Genomic DNA, 26775 nt, shown 5'->3' on the forward strand with positions numbered 1-26775 from the left:
GCACAATAAGCCGCCCGGATCGCATGTTAAATTATATGAGAGGAGTCAGTACTGTACAGGTCAGCACAACTGAAACGCAGCCTGCTGCTCAATACACTTAACTCTGATTTTATTTGATGCTGTAAAAAGTCAAACAAGTCTCATACTTGTGATAAAATTATACAGCAAAAGGAAAATAATTCAAGCTGTGGCAGTTAAGGTTTTTTACACAATTAACTACACCACACTGACACACTCTACAGGAAGGGACAGAGCAGGCTCTACCTTCTGAGGCGACTGAGGTCTTTTGGAGTGAAAGGGGCACTCCTGAAGACCTTCTCTGACTCTGTAGTGGCATCAGCCATTCTGTACGGAGTGGTCTGCTGGAACAGTGGCATCACATAGAGGGAGAGGAAGAAGCTGGATAAGATCATCAGGAAGTCCAGCTCTGTCCTGGGCTGCCCCTTGGACTCAGTGAGGGAGGCGGGTGACAGGAGAGTTCTGGCTAAACTGTCCTCCATGCTGGACGATGAGTCCCACCCCCTGCACGGTGACCTGACGGGACTGAGGAGCAGCTTCAGTGACAGACTGCTTCACCCTCGATGTGTGAAGGAAAGATACAGAAGGTCTTTCCTTCCTGCTGCTGTTAGGCTTCAAATCGAGCACTCCTAATATGTGCAATATTATTACACCATAAGGTGTAATAACTTTACAACCCAGCTACACCAGTCGGTGCAAAATCTGACTATTCAATCTGTACAATCTCTGCCATGTCTGTATGCTGTTGCAAACTGCAATTTCCCCATTGTGGGACAAATAAAGGTTTTTCTTATTCTTAGTCTTATCGACACATCAGTGTTTTTCATATTATAATCCAGGGATGGGCAACTGACGGCCCGCGATCTCACTCGAAGTGGCCTTAGATTCATTTTTGAAAATTATATAACAGTATCCTCTGCGGTACTGAATCAGTTGTAATGACACCGTTGGCCACTAGATGGCGCCTCCAATGCAGACGCCGCCTCGTACACGCTTCCACCGGGTCTTCTCCACCAGTGAAGAAGAGACGTTGCGCCTTGGCTAAGAGCGGAGGAGAGAGAAAACTTGTAGATCGTGTGTGTGTTTCAGGTATAATGGGAAGAAGATTATCCGTTCACAGAATTTAAAAGCAAACCTATGTGCTTAGTCTGCTTAGAGACGTTATCTGCCATTAAAGATTTCAATTTAATTTGCCGCTACAACACGTTGCACAAAGCTAAATACAAGAAGTATACTGAAGCTGCCCACTGCTGATAGTGGTGAGGTAGAGTGGGTATACAGGGAAAACGTTAAACTCTTTCATAGTGTAAAAATGCACAAATTAGTTCTTGCAATTAATGTTTGTCTGCTGTTGTGCAGCTTTCTGTCATCCTTGAGATGGATGGTGATTTGTTTGTTTTATTTTCATGAGCCCCTTGCATTGAAAAGAAAAAAAAGAAAAATAACAGTAAGTGGTTATTTTTTTTTTTTGCTTCAATACACATATATATACAAACATATTTAAAATGGCAGTTTTATCATATCTGGTTATGTGTGCGTTCGTATGCGTTCAATAGCACCCCCAAAACCTTTGACAAATGTATTCTGTGCTTTTTCATTTATTTATTTATTTATTTGTTTTCTACAGAAACAAAACGCCTACTTAATACCTAAACCCACAATGAAAAAGGTGACAGCCCGTTGAATTTAGTAGGAAGTTGTTCCACCTTCAGCAGCAACAACTGCAACCACACGATAGTGATAACAAGATATCACTGTGGTGGAAATCTGGCCGACACCTGCAGTATTGCTTTTGGAGGATTAATTTGAGTATTAACTGCTCCTCTCAAGTCTCACCAAACGTCTCTGTGGTGTCCACACTTTGACTGGGGTGCTGAAAAACCTCAGAAGTGGACTTACCCTTATGATATCACTGCCTCGCTGCACTTGAGCTTTAACTCACAATCATATTGACTTGATGACGCGTTACACGTTATTTTATGTCGTAGAGCAGAATTCAAATTTCTCTCAATTACAGTAAAGTTGCCGCACAACTTTATGCTGCCACCTCCATGCTTGGCTGTAGGTGTAATGTTCTGCATATAACGCTCAGCTCCGATGCCATTTTTGACCGGTGTAGAGTCATGAACTCTGACCTTTATTGAGGTGAGAGAGGCCTTCAGTTCCTTGGATGTTTTTCCTAGAGCTCCCTTGGATGAGTCGACGTGGCTTTGCTCTTGGAGGAATTTTCGAAGGTCGTCCTCCTTTGGGTAGATTAATTATTGTTCCAGGTCTTAGTCATTTGTAGATAATGTCTGTTGACAACCTTTTTAGAAACTACCTTTTTCCAGACTGATCTCATTCCTTCCTTCCAGTGAATCTATTCCAGTTAAAACCATTTATCAATACAGCTTGGTAATTTTTTTTAATTGGATATAACTGATTTGAGATTAATTAACTCTGTATCCTGTCGCCTTAGTGCGGGTGCATTGTGTTTCCCTGTGTGTAACTGTCCCTTGCAGGTGACGACTGGGCCTGATTATATTTAGTAGGGCTGCGTGAGGGAGTGAGTGGTGGGAGGGGGCAGGACCAGGAACAGTGGTCTATAAAGCCTTCGCCTCCGCTCGTGATTCCCCTGAGAAGCTGAGAGTGAAGGAAGGGCACTCTGCTCCTTCTCCTTTCCCCGTCTCGTGGAGACCACCTGTCTGCCCGCTTCACCTGGAAACATGTCCAAGAATCTCCAAACGCCGCCCATGGATCCCACTAAGATGGGGCTGGGACGGTCCATTGCCGTGCTGACGTCAGGAGGAGATGCCCAAGGTAGGCAGGGGATGAGGCTCCACTGTTTTTAATCTCAGCTTTATTTTATAATGTTAAAAACGCCAAATGAGTCTGAAAAAGGGCTGTGTCATCTCTGCCAATGTATCTGAGCGCAAAACTGGCACCCAACCAGCTGCAGAAGTCTGTCTTGTGGAAACCATGTTAATGATCCGACTGAACGACATCTTATGATCAGATGCCAAAAGGGGGCGAGCAAATTTCTTCCAAGATGAGTGGCGCAGTCGAAGGCCAGCTGTCAAAAGGTTGATGGATGTTTGGCTCCAAGTTCCTGTTTGAAGACGTGAACTTGATCCGAGGATTACGTCTTGGATCCACTGCACCATCTTTGACTGATTATCAGTTAAAAGATCAAATTAAAATTGAGTTGCACACTTTACAAATCCCTGGCGACCTGTCCAGGGTGTACTCCCGCCTCTAGCCCGATTACAGCTGGGATAGGCTCCAGCAGACCCCCGCGACCCTTAACAGGAATAAGCGGGTACAGAAGATGAATGAATGAATGAATGAACTTTACAAATCCACTTTAACTTTGCAATATTTGGCGTTATTACCTATTGAAGTTGTTTTACTTTGCACGCTCCTGTGCAGTCTTTCTCGCCAAACCAGCCTTTGTGTTGAGACTTGATCCGCCTCTTGTCCCCCTCGTGTGTTCCCTTATTTTACATGTTTGGGGCTAATTTTAGTGGCAGTGACCTTTTTCTGGTATGGAGGAAAGAAACGCCCCCCTATCCACAGCTGCTGTCTCCTGAAACAAGAGCTGCAACGTGCCAGCCTGACACAACACAACCTCACCGCAGTGGCCTTTAGCGTACCGGGCATCCAGAGGCGAGATGTACATACAGTCCCCCTAAAACCCAGCTCCCGTCCCCCCCCCCCCCCCCCCGACGACTATTTTTGTCTCGTCCGTTGCCAATGTACAGAACAGACTCACTTGAAGGTTAAGAGGTTAAGACGGAGCTGAGAGGCTTTTAGCTTATCTCTGACAGGAAGCGTAAAGGAGACTCCCACTTGCATTTGCATTGACATGAAAAAGTCAGTCATCACAGATCATGTTGTTTTTGTGTCTCAGGTATGAACGCTGCAGTGAGAGCAACGGTCAGAGTTGGTCTCTACACCGGCGCCAAAGTCTACTTTGTTCATGAGGTTTGTGCTGCACGAAGGTGACTGTACACGTCAAAATACTGCAAATAAATACTCAAAAAGACTCTTTAGAGATATATACATTGATCAGCCACAGCATTAAAACCACTGACAGGAGAAGTAAATAACATTGACCAACTTTTGAACCTGTCATTTATTCATCTGGATGTTACTTAGACATGTAGCACCCACCTAGACCAGACCAGGCACCCCCACCTCATAGCAATGACACTCCTTGATGGCAGCAGCCATCCCCAGCAGGATGCAGCCTGACACAGGCACACACACAAAAACGGTTTAGGAACAACTAAAAAAAACATGAAAAACAGCACAAGATGTTGACTAGATCCCAAACTGATCAAGTATCTGTGGGATGATCCACAGAGGCCCCTCCCCTCAACCCATAGGACCCAAAGGCCCCCACTAACAACATTATGTTGCCAGACACCACAGGACACCCTCAGAAGGCCCATGTCCATTCTCTGATGAGTCAAAACTGTTTTGGAGGCACAAGGGAGACCTACACAATATCAGGAAGGTGGTCATAATGTTATGCCTGTTCAGTGTATCTATAATATGAAAGTTAGAATAAGAAAGAAACCCGTCCATGAGGTGATATAAATAAAGATATCAACCAGCGTGTTCGTGATTGTTTTGCTGCAGGGCTACCAGGGCCTGGTGGATGGAGGAGACAACATCCGTCCCGCCACATGGGAGAGCGTGTCCATGATGCTTCAACTGGTGAGAGATGTGGAGCTGAATGAACTACACACACACACACATAAAACACGTTTGTTTTTGAGTTTCATTGCATTATTACTAGCCGTTTTCTTTTTTTAATCAAGAATAACAGAATAACTGTCTAAAATTGACCAGTTTTCTGGAACTGAATGAACTGAACTGAACATTTGCCGTTGTTGTTATAAAAAAGTGGAAATAAGCAAAGACAGAGAGTAGAGTAGGAAGATGGAAAGAAACCAGTATTGTTTTTGGTCTTCAGTGAGTTGAAGTCAGTCACATCGACCCATATTTTTGGTTCTGTTCTCCGTGTTTTGAGATATCCACAATAAAGTCTTTGTTGCCAACACAATAGAAGCAGATGTAATTTAATTGTCTTTGGCACATCATTAAAACAGTCACACGTCTTCCCAGAAACAACTGGCACCTTTGAAAATCCACCGAATTCACAGGAAAAGTGCAGCCGAGTGTGACAGTAGCTCTTTTTAACCGGACTAAAAATGAAGTATAAGAGCCTCATGTGACTGTCGACTGTCGCTCTTGATATGGAAAGACATTGTGTTGTTGGAAGAGAACTCAAAACCTGTGGAGTAAAAGGTTAAACGATCCTTCCTCACTGAACATGACTTTAGGTAAGTGAGTGGATCTATTCTGTGAAAACAGGCATAACAAAACTGGCTTTAACCTTTAACACACCTCCTCCGCTTGGAGTCGGGAGCTTCCTCTACATCTCACAGGCTCTGATCTTTGAGAGATGACATTAAACTTGGCCGCTGGAGATGCGAGGATACTTGTGGAGCTCATGATTTGCATTTCTTTCTACCATCTCTGTTGCCTAAATAAAGCGTCCTGGCAGTGAAGAAGACATGTTGATCATTTCTGTGGCACCATCTTCAAAGCGTCCTCCTTGTTTACTCACAGAAGAGGCAGCCTCACTCACTTAATGACTTGTTATAAACCTGTCCTCATGCACACCACACCACACCACTGAGATTTATGTTTTGGAAGCCAGTAAATGCATTTGTCCCCTATCTCTGTGCTCCAGTAAGCTGCTTCTTTTCACGTCTTCAGGGAGGTACTGTCATCGGCAGTGCTCGCTGCAAGGACTTCAGGTCCAGGGAGGGTCGCATGACGGCGGCGCGCAACCTGGTGAAGCTGGGCATCACCAACCTGTGTGTGATCGGAGGCGACGGCAGTCTGACCGGAGCCAACGAGTTCAGGACCGAGTGGAGCGGACTGCTGGCCGACCTGGTCCGAGCCGGTACAGAGAAAAATATAAAGCACACGTAAAATCACTCAGGTTCAATGAAACCAGTGTTTATTGACTTATAATGAAGATGTTATTTATTCCATAATTCATAGCGTTGATTAAGTGGAAGTAGAAATGTCCATTTTTCCCTGACCTTTTAAAATCTTACTCTGGCCTGGTGATGGGGACAGACTTTTTAAATGTCCAACATGTATATTTTTGCTGATAAAATGTCTGACCTGTGTGTGTTGTTTTTGTTTTCTTTCCTGCAGGTAAGATCACAACAGAGGAAGCCCAGAAGTCGTCCCACCTGAACATTGTCGGCATGGTCGGCTCCATCGACAACGACTTCTGCGGCACCGACATGACCATTGGCACCGACTCCGCCCTGCACCGCATCATCGAGGTGGTGGACGCCATCACCACGACTGCACAGAGGTCAGACACCACTGTGTAACTCTGATGAGTCTGATGTCATTCTGAGCTCTTACGATTTTGATCTGCAGATGTACGATGTCATGTTACCTTCCTAATTTGTACTAAACGCTCTGTACTTGTCTACAGCCACCAGAGGACATTCATACTGGAAGTGATGGGCAGACACTGTGGGTCAGTACCTTGTGTGCTAAATCTAGAATTTAAAAAAACTGAGAGAGATGTTGATTCAACTGTGTTTTCATTTTGAAGGCTGTGGTTTGAAGGACTATTGAATTGCACTGTGCATATGTTTCTAGTATTTTTGTCACACCTGTTTATGCTGTGGGCTAGACTAAATAACACAAACACTTGTTTAATTCGTGTTTAATTCAATCCAGTTTAACAACACCACAAACTGCATCCTCCTAAATGATCATCCAGTTGAATTACCACCTGTTTCCAATATGAACTGTATTAGTTTTTAATAGTGTGTGTGATCTCCTTAAACATATTCTTTCACTTTGTTTGCTATGAAATCAAGACTACTAACAATAATTTATTTGCAGAAAGCTATGCATTAAGTCCTTAGCATGGATTAAATAAAGTAATTGTTGTATTGTGTGTCCAAAAACACATTTCCACTCAATGAATTGATAGTGTATGTTATTAATAAATGCTCCATTAGTGCAGCCTGTTGGCCAAGTGGTTTAAGAACAGTTTCACACTGTTACAGGTCACATCTCTGCTGCCAACTATCAGAATGACAGAAAAAATCCTTTATGAATTTACAAAAAAGTCTCTGTGAATGTTTACTTTTGGTTGCAGGACATACTTCACATCAATGATAGTGTCAGTTATTGAGATCTAGCTGCTGTTCAGAGTTTAGAGTTTTTCAGGAAGCATGTTTTCCTGTGAACAGACGTGTTTTCCTGTGTCTTAATTATGTACAGACTCTTCTGCTCTATGCTGCATGCGGCTGCAGGTACCTGGCTCTGGTGACGGCTCTGTCCTGCGGCGCTGACTGGGTGTTCATTCCAGAGATGCCGCCAGATGAGGGCTGGGAGAACCACTTGTGCAGGAGGCTGACAGACGTACGTACGTCTTTGTTTGCAGACTCACACTTTTCTCTTTCAGAATGCGTTAATGTCATTATTAGGAGTATTAATTTTATGTGCTGCTGATTATTTTTAGCAAAGGGCCAGAGGTTCCCGTCTGAATGTGATCATTGTGGCTGAGGGTGCCATATCCAGGGACGGCAAACCGATTACATCTGACCAGATCAAACAGGCAACCTCTTCTCTCTATTGTCAACATACTAAAGCGTTATTCTAAGTTACACGGACAGCATACCAAACAAATAGAGGGATTTATTTGTCTCCAGCTGGTGACCGACAGGCTCGGCTTTGATACCCGCACCACAGTCCTTGGACACGTGCAGAGAGGAGGAACGCCCTCTGCCTTTGACAGAATCCTGGTGAGTAAGAAATATAAAGCTCTACCTCTGCTTCTGCTCGCACACCTGGTGTTACGATCGAGTGTGTGTGTGTGTGTGTCCTCCAGGGCAGCAGGATGGGTGTGGAGGCCGTGATGGCGCTGCTGGAGGCCACGCCAGACACTCCCGCCTGTGTGGTGAGCCTGTCCGGGAACCAGGCAGTCAGACTGCCGCTCATGGAGTGTGTGCAAGTGGTACGTCAAAGTATTTTCACCTCAATGTAAAGATTTCATCAGCTGCAATAAGAGATTTCTTCATCTACTGTTTTTGCTTCACAGACCAAAGACGTTACTGCCGCGATGGCTCAGGGCAGATTTGAGGATGCCATCAAGCTCAGAGGAAAGTACGTATTTACCTGACTGTGATAACAACAAGAAATTAGAGTGCAATGCTAGATATAATTATAAAATTATAATCCTGATAAATTAGTACATTGGAGGCGTCTAAATGTTAAAACAACCTCGAAGCCTTTTCCCTGTGGGTTGACCAGTTTTAATTATGATATGGAATATGATGCACTTACAGATTAGTGAACAGAGCGACAAAAAGTTAAATTAAAAAAAGTTTTTACTGTGAATTTGGCAGCGTAATTCAATATTTAATTAATTACTGATGGCAGCAACTTTTTCTAAAGTTTAATACCACACTTAATAATAATTTATATGATATATTTTTATTAGTCTGTATGATTAAACATTGTTATGATCAAACAGTCCCATTGATTACTGATGATAATGAAGTGGAGGCAAAAACGAAGTAGAAAAATCAGCAAAAACCAAACTGATTAATATCACCATTAAAATATTTAAAGGCAAAACTCATTGTTTATCTAATAATGACGCTCACGCAGCCTGATTTATGATGTGCAGGAGTTTTGAGAACAACTGGAACACGTACAAGCAGCTGGCTCACATAAATCCTCCAGATGTTAAGGTGAGTCGCACTCATTACCTAAACCTCACCACTGTTATTATTATAAATAAAAAGGATTTAATGACAATGGCTACAATATCAACTTTTTATCTAATATCCTTGAGCCGTCTCGCCTCCCTCTCAGAGCAACATCAACGTGGCCATCATGAACATCGGCGCTCCCTGTGCCGGTATGAACGCTGCGGTCCGTGCGGCGGTCAGGATGGGCATCATCCAGGGTCACACCATGCTGGCTGTCCATGACGGCTTTGACGGTCTGGCTCAAGGACAGGTAACTATAGATTTCTATCGCTGTCCCAGACCACCTTCTCTACAGGTCTGAAGACATATTTAAACAGAAATGTGTGTTTCATTTTGGTCGTAAAGTCTGCAGCTGCAAAAAGTAGAGTTTTTGTGATAGACTGTTGATAATCACACTGACAATTTGACCATAGTAACAGCTTCAGGAGTGGATAAATAAGTGAATACCTTTACTTTTTAGGTTGAGCCCATCAACTGGACTTCGGTGAGCGGCTGGACAGGAAAAGGAGGTTCGATGTTGGGCACCAAGAGGTAAAACAAACTATTTTTGATTTTTTTTAAATGTTTCTTTGTCTAAAGATTATAGAGATTTTTTTTGTTGTTTTCCCAAAGAACTCTTCCAGCCAAAATCTTGGAGCAAATCAGCCTGAACATCGCCAAGTTCAACATCCATGCTTTGGTGATCATTGGTGGATTTGAGGTGAGACGTGACAGGAGTTTTTCCTTCTTTCTCTCAGTCATATGAATCCCAACATTTTCCTGCATCTTTTAGAAGCACACAAACTAATTCACCTCCGTCTCCTCCCCGTGCTGCAGGCCTACGTCGGAGGCTTGGAGCTGGTTCAGGCCAGAGAGAAGTATGAAGAGATGTGCATTCCTATAGTGGTGATCCCTGCCACCGTCTCCAACAACGTCCCCGGCTCTGACTTCAGCGTCGGCGCTGACACGGCCCTCAACACCATCACCTCCGTCAGTGGCTTAACAGCAACTAAACACACGCTCGCTTAAAAGTGAATAAAAAATAAAACAGCTAAACAGATATTCTGGTTCTCCGCAGACTTGTGACAGAATCAAGCAGTCTGCAGCGGGGACCAAGCGCCGCGTGTTCATCGTCGAGACTATGGGCGGATACTGCGGCTACTTGGCCACCATGGCTGGTCTGGCTGCTGGAGCTGACGCCGCCTACATCTATGAGGAAAAATTCAGCATTAAAGATCTGGAGGTGAGAAAGTCAAGTCTCACCTACGAATCCTGCACACTATTCACTTCCTTAACACTACACTACAATCTTCAGATCTTTTTTTTGCAAGTTTCTGCAGACTGAGCATGGTTGTGTTTGTGAATTCTGCCTACAGACGAACGTAGAGCATCTTTTGCAGAAGATGAAGACAACGGTGAAGAGAGGTTTGATTCTCAGGTAGGTTTTGCTCAGGGGTCAAGTGAAGTGCATCAATATGAATTCAGGTACAAGACTAAAGTACAAGTAGTCTCAGTGGACATTTAATTTAATTTACATTCACTCAAGTATCAATCTATTGACTTAACAGAGGCTTAATCATAAATTCAAAATACGGGGGCTTTCATTTCACCCTTTGACCAAAGCATAAATATAGGTTGTGTTATTTAATACGTATTTTTCTATACTCTGAAAACATGTACATCAGCTGAAAGTCCAAGTCCTTCCAGATAACAGTAGAATAATCTATAAATTCTTCTAAAGGAACGAGAACTGCAACGCCAACTACACCACTGACTTTATCTTCAACCTGTACTCAGAGGAGGGCAAAGGCATCTTCGACTGCCGCAAGAATGTCCTCGGACACATGCAGCAGGTGCGTCCCCGTGGGGAAGTGTTTAAAGAACATGAAGCAGCAATGATTTTCTTCCTGTTTTTCATCGTATACGTGTAACTATATACTGCCTGTTCTCTATTTTGTCCAAAGGGCGGCACTCCAACCCCCTTCGACAGAAACTTTGGCACAAAGATGGGCGCCAAGTCTGTTCTGTGGCTGACAGAGAAACTCAAGGAGTGCTACCGGCATGGTACGCAGACCTGAAAACAAACTCTGCAGCACATTTAATGACAAACGATGGGAAAAAATGGGAGTACGAGACAGACCTGTTCATGCTTTTGATGCCTGTGTAAATTTGAATTCTGCTACTTGACTTTACTTAAGTCAAGCATCTGAATACATGAATTATGAGTCATCTGTGTCTCTAGTGTTGCTATTAGTGAGAATGTCACTGATAGTTGTCTGTTCCCATTTCTGTTTTTTAGGTCGTATCTTTGCTAACACACCGGACTCTGCCTGTGTACTGGGCATGAGGAAGCGGGCGCTCACCTTCCAGCCTCTCGCGGACCTGAAGGGAGACACAGATTTTGAGTAAGATGCATGTTCTCCATGTGATATATTGCAAGTGCAGTTGCAAGCGTTAAGCTGACTGACGCCTCCTCCCTCTGCTGCAGGCACCGCATCCCTAAGTCGCAGTGGTGGCTGAAAATCAGGCCCATCATGAAGATTCTGGCCAAGTACGACATCAAACTGGACACGTCCGAACACGCCGACATGGAGCACGTGATCAATAAGAGGAGTGCACTTGGGAAATAGTCTGATCGCTTTCAGCACGTGGTCGGACGGAGGGAAATGTTCTGCCTTATTATAAAGCTGTCCACAAAGAGCTGCTGAATGTGTAGTTCAGTGTCTTGTAGCTCTACCAAGTCTCAAATACTTGTAGTGACTAGATTTTGCAGACGATAACAAAAATTTCATGAGAATGATTAAAGATATATCCTAAAAGAAATGTTGATTTGCTGTTGATTTGTGATGCAGAGTGTTGAATAGCTTGAGAAATCTCTCTTTTTCTAAAACTGGAGCTGTCTGGAAATGAATCAGAATCAAATTTATTGTCACGTATGCTCAGACATACGAGGATGTTATTTGGATTCATGGTGTTTTGATTAACAGAACGTACAGGCCATAGTCCGGGAAAAGTGCATTAATGTGTGTACTTGTGGCACGTAAGCTCACAGATGTTGAAAAAGATGTTGTGAAACACATCCAGATAAGACAAGAATGTGTTAGACCGTGTAACCACCTGTGTTATGATGCATAACATAAAGTGGGGACGAGAACGTCGTAGTTACAAAAAATACAGAGCGGTGTGATGATAGGTCATATCTGACATAGTTTTCCCACAAGAAGCTTCATCTTCACCCCACGGATGTGCCTGTAAGGAGACCAGGCGGTTTCTGCAGGTAAGACGTGAATTAGCCACCAAATATTACTTTGACTAAAATGGATGTAGCACTTGTTTCGCTTCATTTCCTTTGAATCAAATCTGGTCGAGGTGCAGTTGAGAGTTGTAGTTGTAATTTACAGTTTTGACTGGGAAGTAGATTTTGAAATCTCACTCTTGCCTGCTCATACGGATAATTAGACAAATTATATTTCTAATGTATGCCTCTCATCAGTAGAGCCAAAAAATAATGATTAAATGAAACCTAATCCTTATTATTGCTAGATAAAAGACATCTCCTACTACATGCTCTGTTTGAACACTGCAAGCTTCATGTTTCTGTCTTAAACTCAGATTTAACAGAAACTTTACATCACAGAATCTACATATTATGTTTTATAGTTATTATATCAATCTAGTCATTAAAGAGAAGATTGTATGTCGTGAGGTAAGTGTTTTGAGATGAACATTGGGATTCCAACAAGATTTTTTATTTTTTATTTCAATTAAGAAATATACTGAACTTTTTCACTGATTCAAGTCATTGCAAATCATAATATTTATATTTTCACTATTCACTATCATTTCTTCATTTTGAAGGAAAAATTAACGGTGGAGACATTTCTATCCACAAAGCTAATGATCTGTTAAAATAGTTGCCGTAGTAATACTATATGTCCTGTCTTTAATCAACGTTTTCAGGCTAATTTAAAGAGTTATCAATTGCTTATCGTCAGTTTGTGATTACATCTAAAGAAGCCTGATTACATCACAGCTCTCCTTTTCTTTTGCTGCCACTCATTAAACCTGCTGGTAATCACTGACCCCCCTTTTTGCACAGTGCCAGCAGCATATGAGCTCAGACTGAAGGCACCGCCTTTTCAAAAAAAAAATAAAAGAAGACAGGTGATGAATGTCGGAAATGGAAAGTTTCACAATGACATTTTGCAAATAGTAAGAGAAAAACCACATGTGGAGGATGTTCAAGCCTACAGAAAGAGAGGCGTGTGTCTGTGTTATCGTACAGATGTGGTTTAAATCAGGAAAGCGAACGACGGTTTGCTTTTTGCAGTCTTCTCTAATCCCTGGCTGGATGTCATATTTGAGAAATAAATAATTTTAACATAATTTTGAAGCTTTACAGGATGGCTTTAAAATCCAATGTTAAACTAAAAGTAGAGAAAATTCACCTCTTGTAATTTTTAAATAAAAAAAATAATATGCAAAGAATAAATCTACAAAAAACATTGACTGAAAGTTAAAAAAAAAATGCTGCAATAAACTAACAAACACTAATTTACCAGTATATACAGTCAAGGTAATTTACAGTGTGGATCCGGAAGAGGAACCGGAAATGGTTTCTGCAGAGGTCACCGAGAACTCGCGGTGGCAGCCGGGACGTCGGCGGACTGTGTGCCTGCGCTGAGGAAAGGTGCGTGTCCCCAGTGTCCGCTCCGGTCGCCCGGTTAGGAATGCGCCTCACGAACCCGGTGTGTGGTGTAATAGTTGATGAAACGCCAGCGGGGACTGTGGTCTAAGAAGAGTCATGGTTTGGCATCGCTTACAGCATTAGTATCTTAGCGTGCAAGCTTGATTCATTGAGCTAGCTGTCGTTAGCCCGCTTCGTTGATTCATAGCACGCTAGCTCGCTAGCCGCAGTCTGTAGCATACCTGCTAGCCGGCTAGCTAGCTAGTAAGCTAGTTTCAGTGTGCTGCTGGCCAATCCAGTCGAGCGACAGAGAACCAGACTGACTGCTGAACCCAGCCGGTGTTTCGGAGAGAGGAGGTGGTGGCAGGCGGGGGGGCCGGGAGAACGCGACGGGGTGGAAGTGAGTCAGGAGCGGCTGATGAGTTCAGACCAGAGCGGAGAGCCGCCGCTGCTGCAGGAGGAGGCTGATCCCGGACCGAAGACCGGTGGGAAGGACGAGGCTCCGCTGGGGAGCGAGGGAGGGTCAGGCGGCATGGTGAGTGCGGCCTTCTGCGGCTAGCTAGCTAGTTAGCTTGCTGGCTAATCGCCTGCTACTCGCCGGAGACCTGTTAGAGCAGGCAGTACGCCCCCCTCTGTGTGATGAGCGGCATTAATCGCACAGCAGTTTAAAATTAACCCAAACAAAGCGACTGTTAAACCACAAACCTTCAGCTTTTACCTTGTCAGCTTTTGCGTAATCTATTTACCACAATGCTTAATCATGAGACGATGTTGATTACCAACGGAAAGCGGTTACAGACACATACGGCAGCAGTTGCTCGACTACTTGTAGGTAATTTTACACTTAACATTAGCATTAGCTCCACTGCAGCTCCCCCCCCCCTACACAGCTAGCTAACGTTAGCTTAGCCACTGCAACAAGCAAGCTCATTAAGTAGTTTGCTGAGTAATCATTAGCCTACAAGTTCAGTTTTTACAAATATGTAGAATGGCGGTGGCGTTTTTTTTTTTTTTTAAAAGCCGCGAACCGCTGATTCAGTTTGTTTTTAATTTCTTGGCGATCGATGCTTCGTTTGTTGACCGTATGGTAAAAGGTTCATTCACTCCAACGTTATCTGTTAGCTAATCGCGCCGCCGCTAGCATGCCTAGCTAGCGCAGTGACATGCGTTGCAAATACCTGGCCCTGAGCTGCGCAGTGCAGTCAGCTGACGTGAACTTGGCTCGCCACGGCCTGTTACACAGCAGCACGCATTGTGACCATGTGTCAAGTTGCACCGCACATAAATGCCCCTGCTTGCTTTCTTTCTTTCTTTTTTATTTTTTTTGTTTTTGACCGACACAGAAGGCCTGTTTGGTTGGGCATAGCCATTCTTGTGGGGGTGAGGAGAAGTGTCTCAAGGCGTATTGTGGCTGGCAGCTGTTCTTGTCAGGCTGAGTGCTTTAGCCAAAAAAAAAAAAAAAAAAAAAGGAGGGCTGGATTAGCAGGTGGCAAGTGACAATGTCAAAATAGGAAGCTAGTAAAAAAAATCAGACAGTTACAGAGGCTCCAAAGTTGTCAGAAAGCTGCGATGAGAACATAATCTACAGTTAGTTCACATTAAGTTCATGTCAGTATCCGTGTGCCTCATTATGTACAGTATGTGATCTATTCTTGGCCACAGATCTTTGCAGGGTCAGGATTTCTCCTTCCCATACCAGAGCTAGTTTTAATATGGAGGGAGCTTATCCTTAGATAGCGCCGTTTAAAAAAATACGATTTATATTTAAAACATAACCATCCAGACTTGGGTCTAAAAACAAGTCGCAGGGTTTGTTTTAGATATACCATGACGTGAATGCGACACGGCGTCAGCTTTAGTTTTAATCAACTGGTTTATAACAGCTGATATCTTGACGACAGCAACAATTTTATTGCACCTCTTTGGTTCCCAATAATATACAGTAGCGGCTCAGTGGTGATCATGTGTTCCTGCCTTCGGAAAACAGTGCCAGTTATTTAAATATGAGGCTAAAGTAATCCATAAAAAGCAGATGTAATGGTGGTTGCTTATGACCTATATACTCTCTTCCTGTAAGGTACATTTTTGGACGTCACAGTGTTCTGCAGCTTTTTTTTTTTTAACCTTATTTTTGTAAACATCTGAAAAACATGAAGTACTTTGGGGGAACATCAACGTACAGAATATGATTAGCATGCATAACTAAATAGTCAACATTGAATCTGTCTTGCATTTCGTATGAGTTGGTATGCAGCAAGCGCAGATAAGATGACAAGTCTTTCACGAAGCAGCAAGGAGATTAAATACAGAGTAGTCAGCATAGAGTAGGTCTCAGTTATAGATGAGGCATTTTCTGATCTGTTTAAATATTAATAAGCTGCAAATTGGCAGCAGTCTCATTTAGATAACCAACTTGTTTCTCACACAAGATACTGTCTGCGTTGTTTTTCCATCCCTGAGTGTGTGTGTGTGTGTGTGTGTGTGCTGAACTCGGCTCATCCTGCTGTTTCTGTTTTGAAGGTCACCTCTAAGGGTGCTGGTTTGAACCCAAATGCCAAGGTGTGGCAGGAGATGCCTGTGGCCCCCAGCGAGGCTGTCACCAGCAGTCCTCATTGGCCTCCCTCAGACATCAGTGAGGGTGAGATGCACTTTCACCAGCACAATGAAATACCCATCTCATCGCACGTGACTGATATGTGACAATTTATCTGGATTTTAATATTTGAAAGCTTTATTTTCATTGAGATCTTTACATCGCTCGTATCAGTGTCTGCTAATAGAAAAACTTTGACATATAAAACCAAACCCGGGGAGATGTGGGGACTTTTTGCTAGTTTAAAAACGAGACTCTCCGTAGTTGTTTCTGAAATAAACTCTTGTTCACAGGTTATTCTGAGCCTTCGTCTGCTGGGTGCAAACAGTACACTGTGGGATTCACGGCCCCGGATGACGGCAGCTCCACAGCAACAGCTGAGATAGCAGTAAATGGAATGGACCCTCCAGAGTTGGGCTTTTCCCCCGCTGAGCCCACGACTGGGACCTCAGGTCAGTCACCACACATCACACGCAGTCGTCTCCGCACGTCGAGCGTGCCTGCAGCTGAGGATTACTCTGTTTCCACTACATGTGAAAATGATAAAGGGTTGGACGGCAAATAAAACACATGCACTGAGATAGCAAACTGTTTGGTCTAATACCATAAACGGTCTCACAGGTAAACCGTGTCACAGTGCATTAAATCCTCCTTCATGACTGTTATAATGTTCAGTTCGTGTTGAAACTGTGTCATAAACGTGGTGATTCAACTGGATGAACATTTTGGAGGATGTAGTTTGTGGTGCTGTTAATCTGAATTGAATTAACCGCTAAAGTGTATCTGCTATTTATCTTAGCCCAGTGACTAAAATGGGTTTGTCAGTAGGGTTAAGGTTGTCAGTAGAAACACGTGTCAGTGTAGTTCAGTAGTTCTACAAACCACAGGCTCTGAAAATGAACCGACAAGTGTTGCCTCACAAATTTGCTTTTCATGTTTTCATGTTCGCATATATCAGCTGATCACCTCTGCGTTTCAGCTTAGGTCTGTGTTTCAGCCGGGTGAAAGGTAGCACATAATGCTGGACCACACCTGTTTCAACTTTGGAATGAAGGACGCAAACCAAGCAATGCATGTGTGTCAGTTTATATAGCTCAGACAATGTTGGGAAAGTGTAAATATTTGTTATCACCGAAGTCACGTGTTCTAAGTTTGTGTCTTTCTCACGTTCATACATATCCAGTACGACACCACGATGACTTAAATGATATCCCCTTTAAAAAAAAAAAAAAAAAAAATTGACATGCAATAATTCACCTTTCTCCCCATTTTAACTGCGTTACTGGCAAATACTCGCAGAAATGACAATGTTCTGTTTTATTTCAAGTTCTCAGGGATATGATCAGTAGTAGTGCAAAAAACACGGCTAAACAAACATGAGATAAATGGTCATTAAACAACACATGCCTCTCCTTACCCACATGTGACGGCATGGATCTGTAATTATGCCACTAAAACAGTAGTCAGGGTGTACTTCAAACTGAGCGACTCAAGTTGGAGCTGATAAATGTCACTTAGAAAACAGTAATGAAGTGTAGGAGGCAGAAGGAGGGAGAATTATCTCTGCTCGTCCGGCCGCTGAGAGGTGCAGGGTCAGGAGCTGTGTCGTACCTAAACAAAGGTGACTGGACTCGAGTTTCTTGAAGGTCTTTCAAAGCTCATCCAGTTCTAAGTGACAGTGTGGGGAGTTTGGGAACTTATTAGCAACATCTGTGGGTGCTGCCCACCTGAAACTCAAACGACAGGGGACCCTAGTAATGACTAAGATGAGTGGCAGAATATCATCTACAAAACTAAAAACAAGTCCAGCTGCCTTAGTTTCAGCTTTTGTTTTTACTGATATACTGAGACTCTTCACAGAAATACAGATAACAATGATTAAATGTGGCTTAACCCTCCTCAGTCAGTGAGACGATCTGGAAAGTCTGTGTTTTACAGATGAACTAAACTCTATATTATTATTTTTGATTCCCAGTGGATTCCAAAACCGAAGAACAGCCGATCTCCTCCGAGAATCTACGAGAGTCTCTGAAGAAGGAGCTGGAGTTTTATTTCTCGAGGTAAGCGGAAAGCACCGTTTGCATATGTTGTCATTGTAAAGCGGGCTCATTATTTGTCAAGACGTGGCCAATCTTTATGTATTTGTCATTTTGTGATCCAGAGAGAACCTCTCAAAGGATTTGTACCTGATGTCCCAGATGGACAGCGATCAGTTTGTCCCTATTTGGACTATAGCCAGTATGGAAGGTATCAAGGTCCTCACCACTGACATGGACCTCATCCTGGATGTGTTGAGATGTAAGTGAAAGGTTAAGGATGATGCGTGTTAAAAATATCTTGATGTGTCCTTCTTTAAATATCGTTAAATTTGTCCCCACCCCAGCATCTCCTATGGTACAAGTGGACGAGAAGGGAGAGAAAGTGCGTCCTAATCACAAGCGGTGCATTATCATTTTGAGAGAGGTCCCCGAAACCACACCTGTTGAGGTCAGTCTTGAGTTGTACACGTCAAAAAAAAAAAAAAAAGCGTTATTCAAAGTGTGACATTGTGGTTGAGCTGAAGTGAGGTGGTTGTCGTGTGTCTAATTTACAGGAAGTAGAGTCACTGTTTAAAAATGACAACTGTCCGAAGGTGATAAGTGTCGAGTTCGCCCACAACAACAACTGGTACATCACATTCCAATCTGACACGGATGCTCAGCAGGTACAGCCCTCCACTTTTTATCGCTGTAGTGTGCTCAGTTGAAATTAAAATGCAGCGCCATGAATTGCCTGTTAACTCTTTTTACCTTGTTTTCCCCCCCCTCTAGGCTTACAAGTACTTGAGAGAGGAAGTAAAAACATTTCAGGGAAAACCCATCATGGTGAGTTATACTGAAACATCTGTCTTATTTAAAATAAAAATAAAAAATCCCCTTTTGTAAAGTCCTTGTCGCCTGCTCACACGTTCCCCCCCCTCATTTGCTCCCGACAGGCCAGGATAAAGGCCATCAACACGTTTTTTGCAAAGAACGGCTACCGTAGCATGGACAGCAGCCTGTACACTCAGCAGTCCCAGAGCCAGTCGCAGTACAGCTCTCCCCTCTACATGCAGCACGTCTACCCCCAGCAGCAGTACCCGGTCTACGGCATCGTACCGCCCACCTGGACACCGTCGCCCACACCGTATTTTGAAACTCCTCTGGTGAGTCCGTACGCTCGGAGCATTGAATTCGGTTAAAAGCTAAAAAGGCCTCGTAATTTAAGACGAAAACCTTATTGATTGACGTTAAATATATTACAGGTACAAGAAACATTTACAAGATTAAGTCACAAAGTAAGTAACTAAAATGAGGTGGTGGGAAAAACAAACGTGAAGTGATGGAGGTTTAATATACACTATGGACATCATGAATATCAGAAATACTGACAACTGTTCAAGAGTCTGCCTGCTGCTGACTTTATTAAAGTCTTAAACAAATTTACTGAAAATTGTTCTCTTGCAGTATTCATTTAAAAAAAAAAAAAAGGTTGTGTCCACAGCTGTCTGTAAAGCACAAATTTAATTGATTGTATCATTGGAAACAGTAATTAACTGGCGTGACTTAAAAAATTTATATAATTAAAATAGAAAATACTTAACAAAGAGGTATTAAAGTGCCTTAGAAATTAAGCAGAAATCCACTGCTCATGCACCTGAGATGCGGGAAAGTAACTTTTAAAACCAGACACCAGAGTCACTTGTCCAGTTTATTTGTTAAAGGGTCTGAAGTGAAACACACGGACTGAATGCAAATGAGACGTTCGCTTCTTGCCATTTGAATTCACTGTGACATAAACACCGTTTTGCATAACAACGAGTCAGGCAGGATATTCTGTTTTTTTTTTTTTCTTTTCTAAAGCAGCTCTGCCTTTAGACTCAGCCAATAGAGCGAATAACATTTATTTGTTCAGGTTCTTGTAGCTGCAGAGTAAATAAATGCACCAACTTGAAATGAAGTAGGATTAGTAAAAGTTTCTTCTCTTTACTTTTTTTTTTGTTCTTCCCCTGAGCAGGCACCGTTTCCCAACAGCAGCTTTGTGAATGGATTTGGCTCGGCTGGACACTACAAAACCAACTCCACTTCTCTCAATATCACACGCCCGTTCAACAGAAACCGGTAAGGAGGTCTTTTTTTTTTCTTTTTCTTTTTCTCAGTTTATTTGTATAAACATACTGTAACTGGGAAGTTGTACCATTTGCTCGTTTGCATGAAGTTAAGCAGTGAACGTCAGACCATCTGTAGTACAGTTTGTCTAAAGATAACGTCAGCCCACCAGGGAACTGCTCTTCACTCCCTGTCTTCTTACTGTCCCCACAGTGTGCCCCTCTATTCAAGAAAGAATGTAATAAATGCCTTCAGGTACCACTGTTATACTCTAAGCTTTCATCGCTACCCTCATCTCTCACCGTACTGCAGCAGCCAAATGACTAAATCCATAACTGGACACGGCCAGAATCCTTTTCATTGCTGTGATGAACATCCTGGATTCATTCTGTCATTTGATGAAATGTCAGCTGCTAATCTGATTGGCTTTTTCCAGTACCGGCTCCAAAACATCGTCTTTGCATTTACATTATTACATGTGACCGTTTCTGTCCATCTCAACTAACCATTCAGTTCATTTTTTTATTTATTTTTATTGTTTACTGCTGCCTTCATCAGTGATTGTATTACCATACGCCATGCGGTGTTAACGTGCAATAACAAAGACATGCTGACAGTTCTGCCGATCTTTGCCGTCATGTGAACGCTTTAAACGTTTTGTGAAAGAGATGACAACTTCTTACAAGGAGACTTGCAAAGAAATAAGTCAGACCTGATGATGAGATCATGATGCGCATAGAGGGAAGCCAGCGGGTGAAGTAACTGGCTTTGGTTCTCTCATTCTCTCCCACCTTTTCATTTTCTCTCTCTATCCTCTCCTTTCAAAGTCAAGTGCTTCACTCTCATCCCGATGAGCGTTCAGATTATGAGATCTGAGGGTCAAAAAGTGACTGAAAGATCAATTTGTGTCAATCATGCTGATAGGATTTTGATCTAAAAGTTTTATTCGTGGTACGTCAAGTTATTTTTAGCCTTGTCGGGTCGCGCGTTGGCGTTGTCAGCTCTGCTCAGTGACTTTGTGATTGGTTGTAGACAGGTTGCCGCACAGACGATGCGGTGCTTCAACCAATCATGGGCACAAGTGTAGTTGGAAAATCATCTGCATGTCTGCCTTTACTGAGAAGACACAGCATGCTGTCTCAGTCCTCCAGCGAACTGTCAGGTTTAGTTTGGTGTCACCAGTGTTTCCTTTGAACTCATTTAGTTGTTACAGCCTCCGTCACATCTGCTCGTGGACCCTCGACAAATACACTTTACAGTTACAGTGTCATTTTAACACTTTTATAGAGGCTGACGAACATTTATGCAAACAGTTGGAAGCTGTAAATTGACTTAAAGAGAAAACCATATGGCCGGTGTAACGCCCTATGAAGTTTATTCTTAAGTTCAGCAGGAAGCACTGGTTGCCGGCGGGTTTTCAGATTTTACACGATTGCTGACCTTCGCCTTCGATTTCCTTCCGTTCGCTGCGTCAGAAACCACGTGAAGCCCCAGGTGAGGACGGGCGAGGTCACCCCGGCGTCCATAACGCCTGTCCCGTTGGAGAGTCTGACTGGCCTGCGCAGCCCGCAGCCTCCTGCTCCGGTTGCTGCGGCGACCACCACTAACCCGGTCCAGACCACCGCTGACCTGAGCTCGGCGTTCTCGCACCTCTCCTCATCTTCCTCCTCTTTGGACCCCAGTGATGACGGCGGCATTTCAGGGCGAGGAAGGTAAACCTGATCTTCTGGTCTTAAACATAGTTCCTGCCGCTCATGGGCTGGTTTCCATAATTGATGTAGAATTACCTGCTGTTCAAACTCATAAGTGGCTTTTTTCCAAACGTATGACAGAGTGGATGAAAGGAGAGATTGTGTGGAAGTTGTGTGTCCTTGTTTTTAAACCCAATTCAACTGAAAGTAACACAAACTGCTCTGTTGAAAGTCTGAAACATTAATTTCCTCTGCTCAACATTTGAGCACTAAAATCAGTCACTTTAAATTCTAACACTGTCAGACGGTGGGAAAAAAAAAAAGTCAGGAAGCAGCATTTTCAATCACTGCACAGTTAAAGTCACAGAGTCCTTCCAAAATAAATCGGGAGAGTGTACATAAACGCGCTGACTGACACTGGACTGATGCTGAGTCACTGTTGACGAATCATTTCCGTTGTATTTCAGACGAAGCACAAACTACAGAGGAACGCGAAGGAGGCGAGAAGATGATAGGATTGCGGTAAATGCCAGTTCCTTGTTGTCCTGCGTCGTATTTAAAGCGTGAACCGCCTTGTGATCCGTCTGTTTGTTGGCTCTGCTTCAATTTCCCTTCACAGAGGACTGTTCCGTCAGCAGAGGTCAAGGTTCCTCCACCCAAGTTTGACTTGGCTGCCACCAATTTCCCCCCTCTTCCTGGCTGTGTTGTCAGTACACAGGGGGAGCCGGTGCTAGAAAACCGAATGTCTGATGTCGTACGTGGTTTGTACAGGGACAAGGTAAGAGTTTGAATCTCTGATTATTCTGCGTTGAGAGGCTTGTTGAGACCAGAGTCTCAGATGTTTAATGGGAATGCCTTCTTCTTGTGTTTTTTAGACCGAACAAGCCAATAAAGAAGCCACTGTGAGCACAGGTTCAGGCCAAGCCCCAGTCACAGAGGAAGCTGTGGCTGTCTCAAGTCCTGCCCTGGCACCAGTGAAACCTGCTCCTCAACCACTCGGACCTTCAACCCCCGGGTATGATTGCCTTCAGTTCTTAAATTTAGGATACTACGTTAAAAATAAAATACTAATCTGAACGTCTACAACCTTCGTTGTGACAGTATCCCTCGTCAGGAGAAGAGGGTTGAACGGCCAGAGCCCCCGGCTCCGAAAGCAACTCCACGCACACCCGTTCAAACCACCGTCAACTCGTCCCCCTCCACACAGCCGGTGCCTAGCCCCAGGCCTCAGCCCCCTGCTGCTTCCACGCCTGCGACCCCCAGCACGCCTGCCCCTGCTACAGCCACTATCCCCACCCCTGCACAGGTGAGACTCTGCTTCTTTGTTATGTCTTCAAACACCTGAGCACAGTTAGTCTTCCTGATGATGAGATCTTTTGCGCATAGAGGGAAGTGAGGTGGTGAACTGACTGGCTTTGGTTCTCTCTTTTTTTCTGTCTCTCCTCCTTTACGCTCATCCCTCCTTCCTCTCTTTATCTGCTCTATCCCACCAAAGTCCAGAATGTTCACTCCTACCCCAATGAGCGTTGAGATTATGAGATCTGAGGGTTTGACCACAGAAAACATGAATATATAAACAAAAAATTGTGATATGTTTCTTAAAAATATGTAATTTGATCTTCCCTCTATGGCTCAGGAGCCCCGTAAACTCAGCTACGCCGAAGTGTGCCAACGGCCACCCAAGGACCCTCCCCCTGCAGCCCCTGCCCCAGCTTCCTCTGGCCCCGCGTCAGGCCAGCCGTTGCGCGAGCTGCGCGTGAACAAGGCTGAGGAGCTGGGCTCCGGCAGTAGTCCTGGAGACAAGCAGGAGAAGGGCCACGACAGGGAGGGGGCGTGGGAATGCAAGGAGAGCCGGCCACCACGTGAACGTGACTCTCAAGGCTACTACCGCAGCAACGGCCCCAGGGGCACTGGGGGCCTCAAGTTCCGGGACCAGAGGCGCCCGCCCCCGGCCCGACGCAGCTCCCCCCAGGGAGGTTACAGGCACACTGGCAAAGAGCAGAATATCCCACCAGTATCGCCAAAGTAAAAAAAAAAAAACAAAAAAAAAAACTTGATATGAATAGAAAAAAAAGATGTATGAATATATACATGGATATATATAATTATATAAAAATGAATAACATAAAAGCAACAACATTATGGTAGCCGCCTTCCCCCCCTGGAACTTGTCCAAAGAAAAGCTTTTAAAATGACAATGAGACTGTGACAACCAGGACTCGAGGACAAAATGACAACTGAAGAACTTTTGACGAGTGATTGGAAAAGGAAAGAAAAAAAAAATCTTGTTCTGGCCTCCGGCATTATGCTTAAAAGAATTTAAGTGCGATTTCTCTGGAGGCCATTCATTTACGCTCTGCTAGGGACAGGTGGGATGCTGGGCCGCGTACCGGGCCCTCTACCTTTTTTTTTTTGTTTGATTTTAAAGAATAGATGTTGGTCTGCAAGAACAATATGCACTAAGAAGAAAAGAACATGCATATATGTCATGTACATATACAAAGATATCACTAACACGCAACGAAGACATCAGTTTTTTTTTTTTTTCCTTGTGTGCTTAGGTTTGCAAGTATGACTGAAGGGTTGACTGATGTCCATGTATGCATTGATTGTTAAGCAAAATGATTGAAGTGCTACAGAGTGCTGTTGCACTGTTGTAATAAGAAAAAGGATGATTTTTACATCAGAGATTCAGAATCATTGTCCCGAAAACTGGACAGTGTGATCTTCTAATGTATATTAATCAAATGTGTTCTATGGTGGTATTTTGATCCTGGTTCGTGATCGGCTTAAACGCTATCAGATATCAGAAGCTGTTGATGTACGCCGCAGTCAGATGTGTGGTTTTGTTTGAAGCCGAGAATACGCTTTGGGGGTGCTCACCGACCATCGGTGAACCTGCTAGCCTGGTCCAAAGTTTTTCATGTTGAGTTTTATCTCTGTCTATCTGAAGTGTTTTGGGTCTGCCCACTCCAATGGATTCAGAGCATTATCACGTTGATAATCAAGTCAGGTTTTTTGTTTACATGTTTGTTTGGGTAGTAGGGTTGTTTTTTTTTTGTTTTTTTTTCATGAGGAATTAAAAAAATAATAATAATAAAGAGTGGTTAGGTTAATGCTAAGATTTGACTGTTCAGTTCGCCTGGTGGTTTAGGTGAGGTTTGGCTTTTTCTACATCATCACAGGATATCCAGGTTAAGCTTATATCTGTGAATTGTTCTAAACAAAGGCATACAAAAATAGTGAGTGGTGCCGTTAGCTGAGGATGATAGCGATGTGATATCTGGCAGCCAAGTCGTGGGTATAAATAAAATTGGAACATTTTCACGTGCTATGTGCCAGCTGCCTACGATCATAGCCTGCTAGGATTTTTATTTTTATTGAAGAGGTCTGCTAAATAACGTAGTGTTGGGGGAAACTTTCGGCCCAGTAAAACTGGATTTTTGAAGAAGCTGTAGAGGTGTAGTTGCCTATGCTATATTGTAATAACCCTTCACTAGAAATGTGTGCGGGAGAATGTAATTGTTCTAGTCCTGAATTAACGGAGGGAGGCTTTCAACAGCAGGTATCCGCCAGATTGTTTTGTGCGTTTAGGGTGAGTTTGCTGATTTTTATTTTCCTTTTTTTTGTTTTGTTTTTTTGTTTTTCTCTTCCTTTTTTTTTACTTTTGAAAAACAAACAGGTTGACTTAGAATTTGAATTTTGACTCACTGTATGTATTGCTTTTTAAAAAACTTATTTATTTTAATTCTAATGCGCAACGCTTTTTTCTCCCAATCTTGGTAGGCTGGTTTCCCCAAAGTTGTGTGAAATCGCATTGGCAAAATAAAATCACGCATATGACATTTATACACTGATCGAGGTGTCAGCTGAGAGAAAATACTTGATGCATTGGGTTTAGTAATGCAGTAAACGAGTATCAAATCACTGGGGCTGTTTATTTTATTTTATTTTTTTTCATTAATGAGTATGAGCAGCTAGTGATTTAGTATAATTAAATAAATGCACTAACTTGTTTTTAAAAAGGATCTTACTCATGAGTAATGTGAAATCATTTTAGAAGCATATGGTTGATGTTGACAGGCTTGCAAATACCTACAGGAATTGCTCTCCATATGTTTGCGTTTTTTTTTCTGTTAATTTGGGTTTGGGGTGGCAAAAAGGAAATGTAGAAATGGATCAACCAAGTGTTTGAGACACAATCTTAGAACTGTATGAAATGTCACCAAAAATAAATTATTTTGATTTGGCTCTCAGTCTCGCGTTTCTTACTGCTATGGCTGTTTTGTGCCTACACGAGAGACACACACACACACACACACACACACACACACACACACACACACACACACACAGCCGAATGAAATGCAGCGTTTTATACATGTGAGGCTGTACTGTTTATTTATTGTTTTTCTATTATTCTGGGGGACTACGATCAATCCGAAGACCTCGGCAGTGTGACATTAATTCTTGTGCACCACCTGAAGTGGTTCTTTGGTATAAAAGAAACACACACAGCTCATAAATAAAAGTTATAGTATCAAGAAATCATTTTAAAAAGTGTGTAGTGCAAGATATAAAGATATTTCATAGGTTTGGAGTAAAAATAACTTAAGGTTAATAAAATATAGTTCAGTTGTGTGTATTTAAAGTGTTAGATTTCAGTGCAGTGTCATCATGGCTTGTGGGTGAAAACCATCCTTAAGTCTTTAATAACCTTTGTTAAAAACTACAACATGTACGTGTATGGGATTAAAATCTGACCATCTGAATTTGTCTTAAATGTTCAAGCAAAAACTATCTCATGAATCGGCTTCTGATTGGAGATCAGGGACATGTTAACACATAAATACTGTCAATATTTTTATTT

General features: G+C 43.0%; 2 protein-coding genes across 5 annotated transcripts; both read left to right on the top strand.

Moving 5' to 3' along the window:
- The first annotated feature begins 3840 nt into the window (after positions 1–3840).
- Positions 3841–13417, top strand: pfkma (phosphofructokinase, muscle a). The gene is made up of 22 exons (XM_084553464.1): positions 3841–3981; positions 4642–4719; positions 5788–5977; positions 6238–6403; positions 6530–6574; positions 7365–7473; positions 7574–7669; positions 7764–7856; positions 7943–8068; positions 8153–8217; positions 8744–8807; positions 8932–9078; positions 9289–9359; positions 9441–9528; positions 9645–9797; positions 9886–10050; positions 10184–10245; positions 10549–10660; positions 10772–10871; positions 11107–11212; positions 11296–12084; positions 13379–13417. The coding sequence occupies exons 1-21, from the start codon at positions 3910–3912 to the stop codon at positions 11435–11437; spliced, it is 2250 nt and encodes a 749-aa protein (XP_084409590.1). The 5' UTR covers positions 3841–3909; the 3' UTR covers positions 11438–12084; positions 13379–13417.
- larp4aa (La ribonucleoprotein 4Aa) lies at positions 13377–26155 on the top strand. Of its 4 annotated transcripts, XM_084553460.1 has the most exons (18): positions 13377–14029; positions 16015–16132; positions 16381–16539; positions 18063–18147; positions 18249–18385; positions 18471–18574; positions 18681–18791; positions 18898–18951; positions 19062–19271; positions 19371–19403; positions 20123–20226; positions 20428–20469; positions 21690–21926; positions 22373–22427; positions 22525–22683; positions 22781–22920; positions 23007–23211; positions 23542–26155. In XM_084553460.1, the coding sequence occupies exons 1-18, from the start codon at positions 13913–13915 to the stop codon at positions 23932–23934; spliced, it is 2463 nt and encodes an 820-aa protein (XP_084409586.1). In that variant the 5' UTR covers positions 13377–13912; the 3' UTR covers positions 23935–26155. The 4 variants fall into 4 exon arrangements, with proteins under 4 accessions (XP_084409586.1, XP_084409587.1, XP_084409588.1 ...); XM_084553461.1 differs by lacking the exon at positions 19371–19403 and having other exon boundaries at positions 13378–14029; XM_084553462.1 differs by lacking the exon at positions 20428–20469 and having other exon boundaries at positions 13379–14029.
- The last annotated feature ends 620 nt before the right edge of the window (positions 26156–26775 follow it).

The sequence above is a fragment of the Chelon labrosus genome (assembly GCF_963514085.1).
Source record: "Chelon labrosus genome assembly, chromosome: 10".
NCBI classification, from domain to species: domain Eukaryota; kingdom Metazoa; phylum Chordata; class Actinopteri; order Mugiliformes; family Mugilidae; genus Chelon; species Chelon labrosus.

What these genes read in the sequence shown, in the direction of transcription:
- pfkma (XM_084553464.1), top strand. Translation starts at nt 3,910, where the DNA reads ATGAACGCTGCAGTGAGAGCAACGGTCAGAGTTGGTCTCTACACCGGC. An exon ending in TGTCCATGATGCTTCAACTG is followed by an intron (nt 4,720 to 5,787) that starts GTGAGAGATGTG and finishes TCACGTCTTCAG; the next exon opens with GGAGGTACTGTCATCGGCAG. An exon ending in AAGGGAGACACAGATTTTGA is followed by an intron (nt 11,213 to 11,295) that starts GTAAGATGCATG and finishes CCTCTGCTGCAG; the next exon opens with GCACCGCATCCCTAAGTCGC.
- larp4aa (XM_084553460.1), top strand. Translation starts at nt 13,913, where the DNA reads ATGAGTTCAGACCAGAGCGGAGAGCCGCCGCTGCTGCAGGAGGAGGCT. An exon ending in AATGTAATAAATGCCTTCAG is followed by an intron (nt 20,470 to 21,689) that starts GTACCACTGTTA and finishes TCGCTGCGTCAG; the next exon opens with AAACCACGTGAAGCCCCAGG. An exon ending in GGCATTTCAGGGCGAGGAAG is followed by an intron (nt 21,927 to 22,372) that starts GTAAACCTGATC and finishes GTTGTATTTCAG; the next exon opens with ACGAAGCACAAACTACAGAG.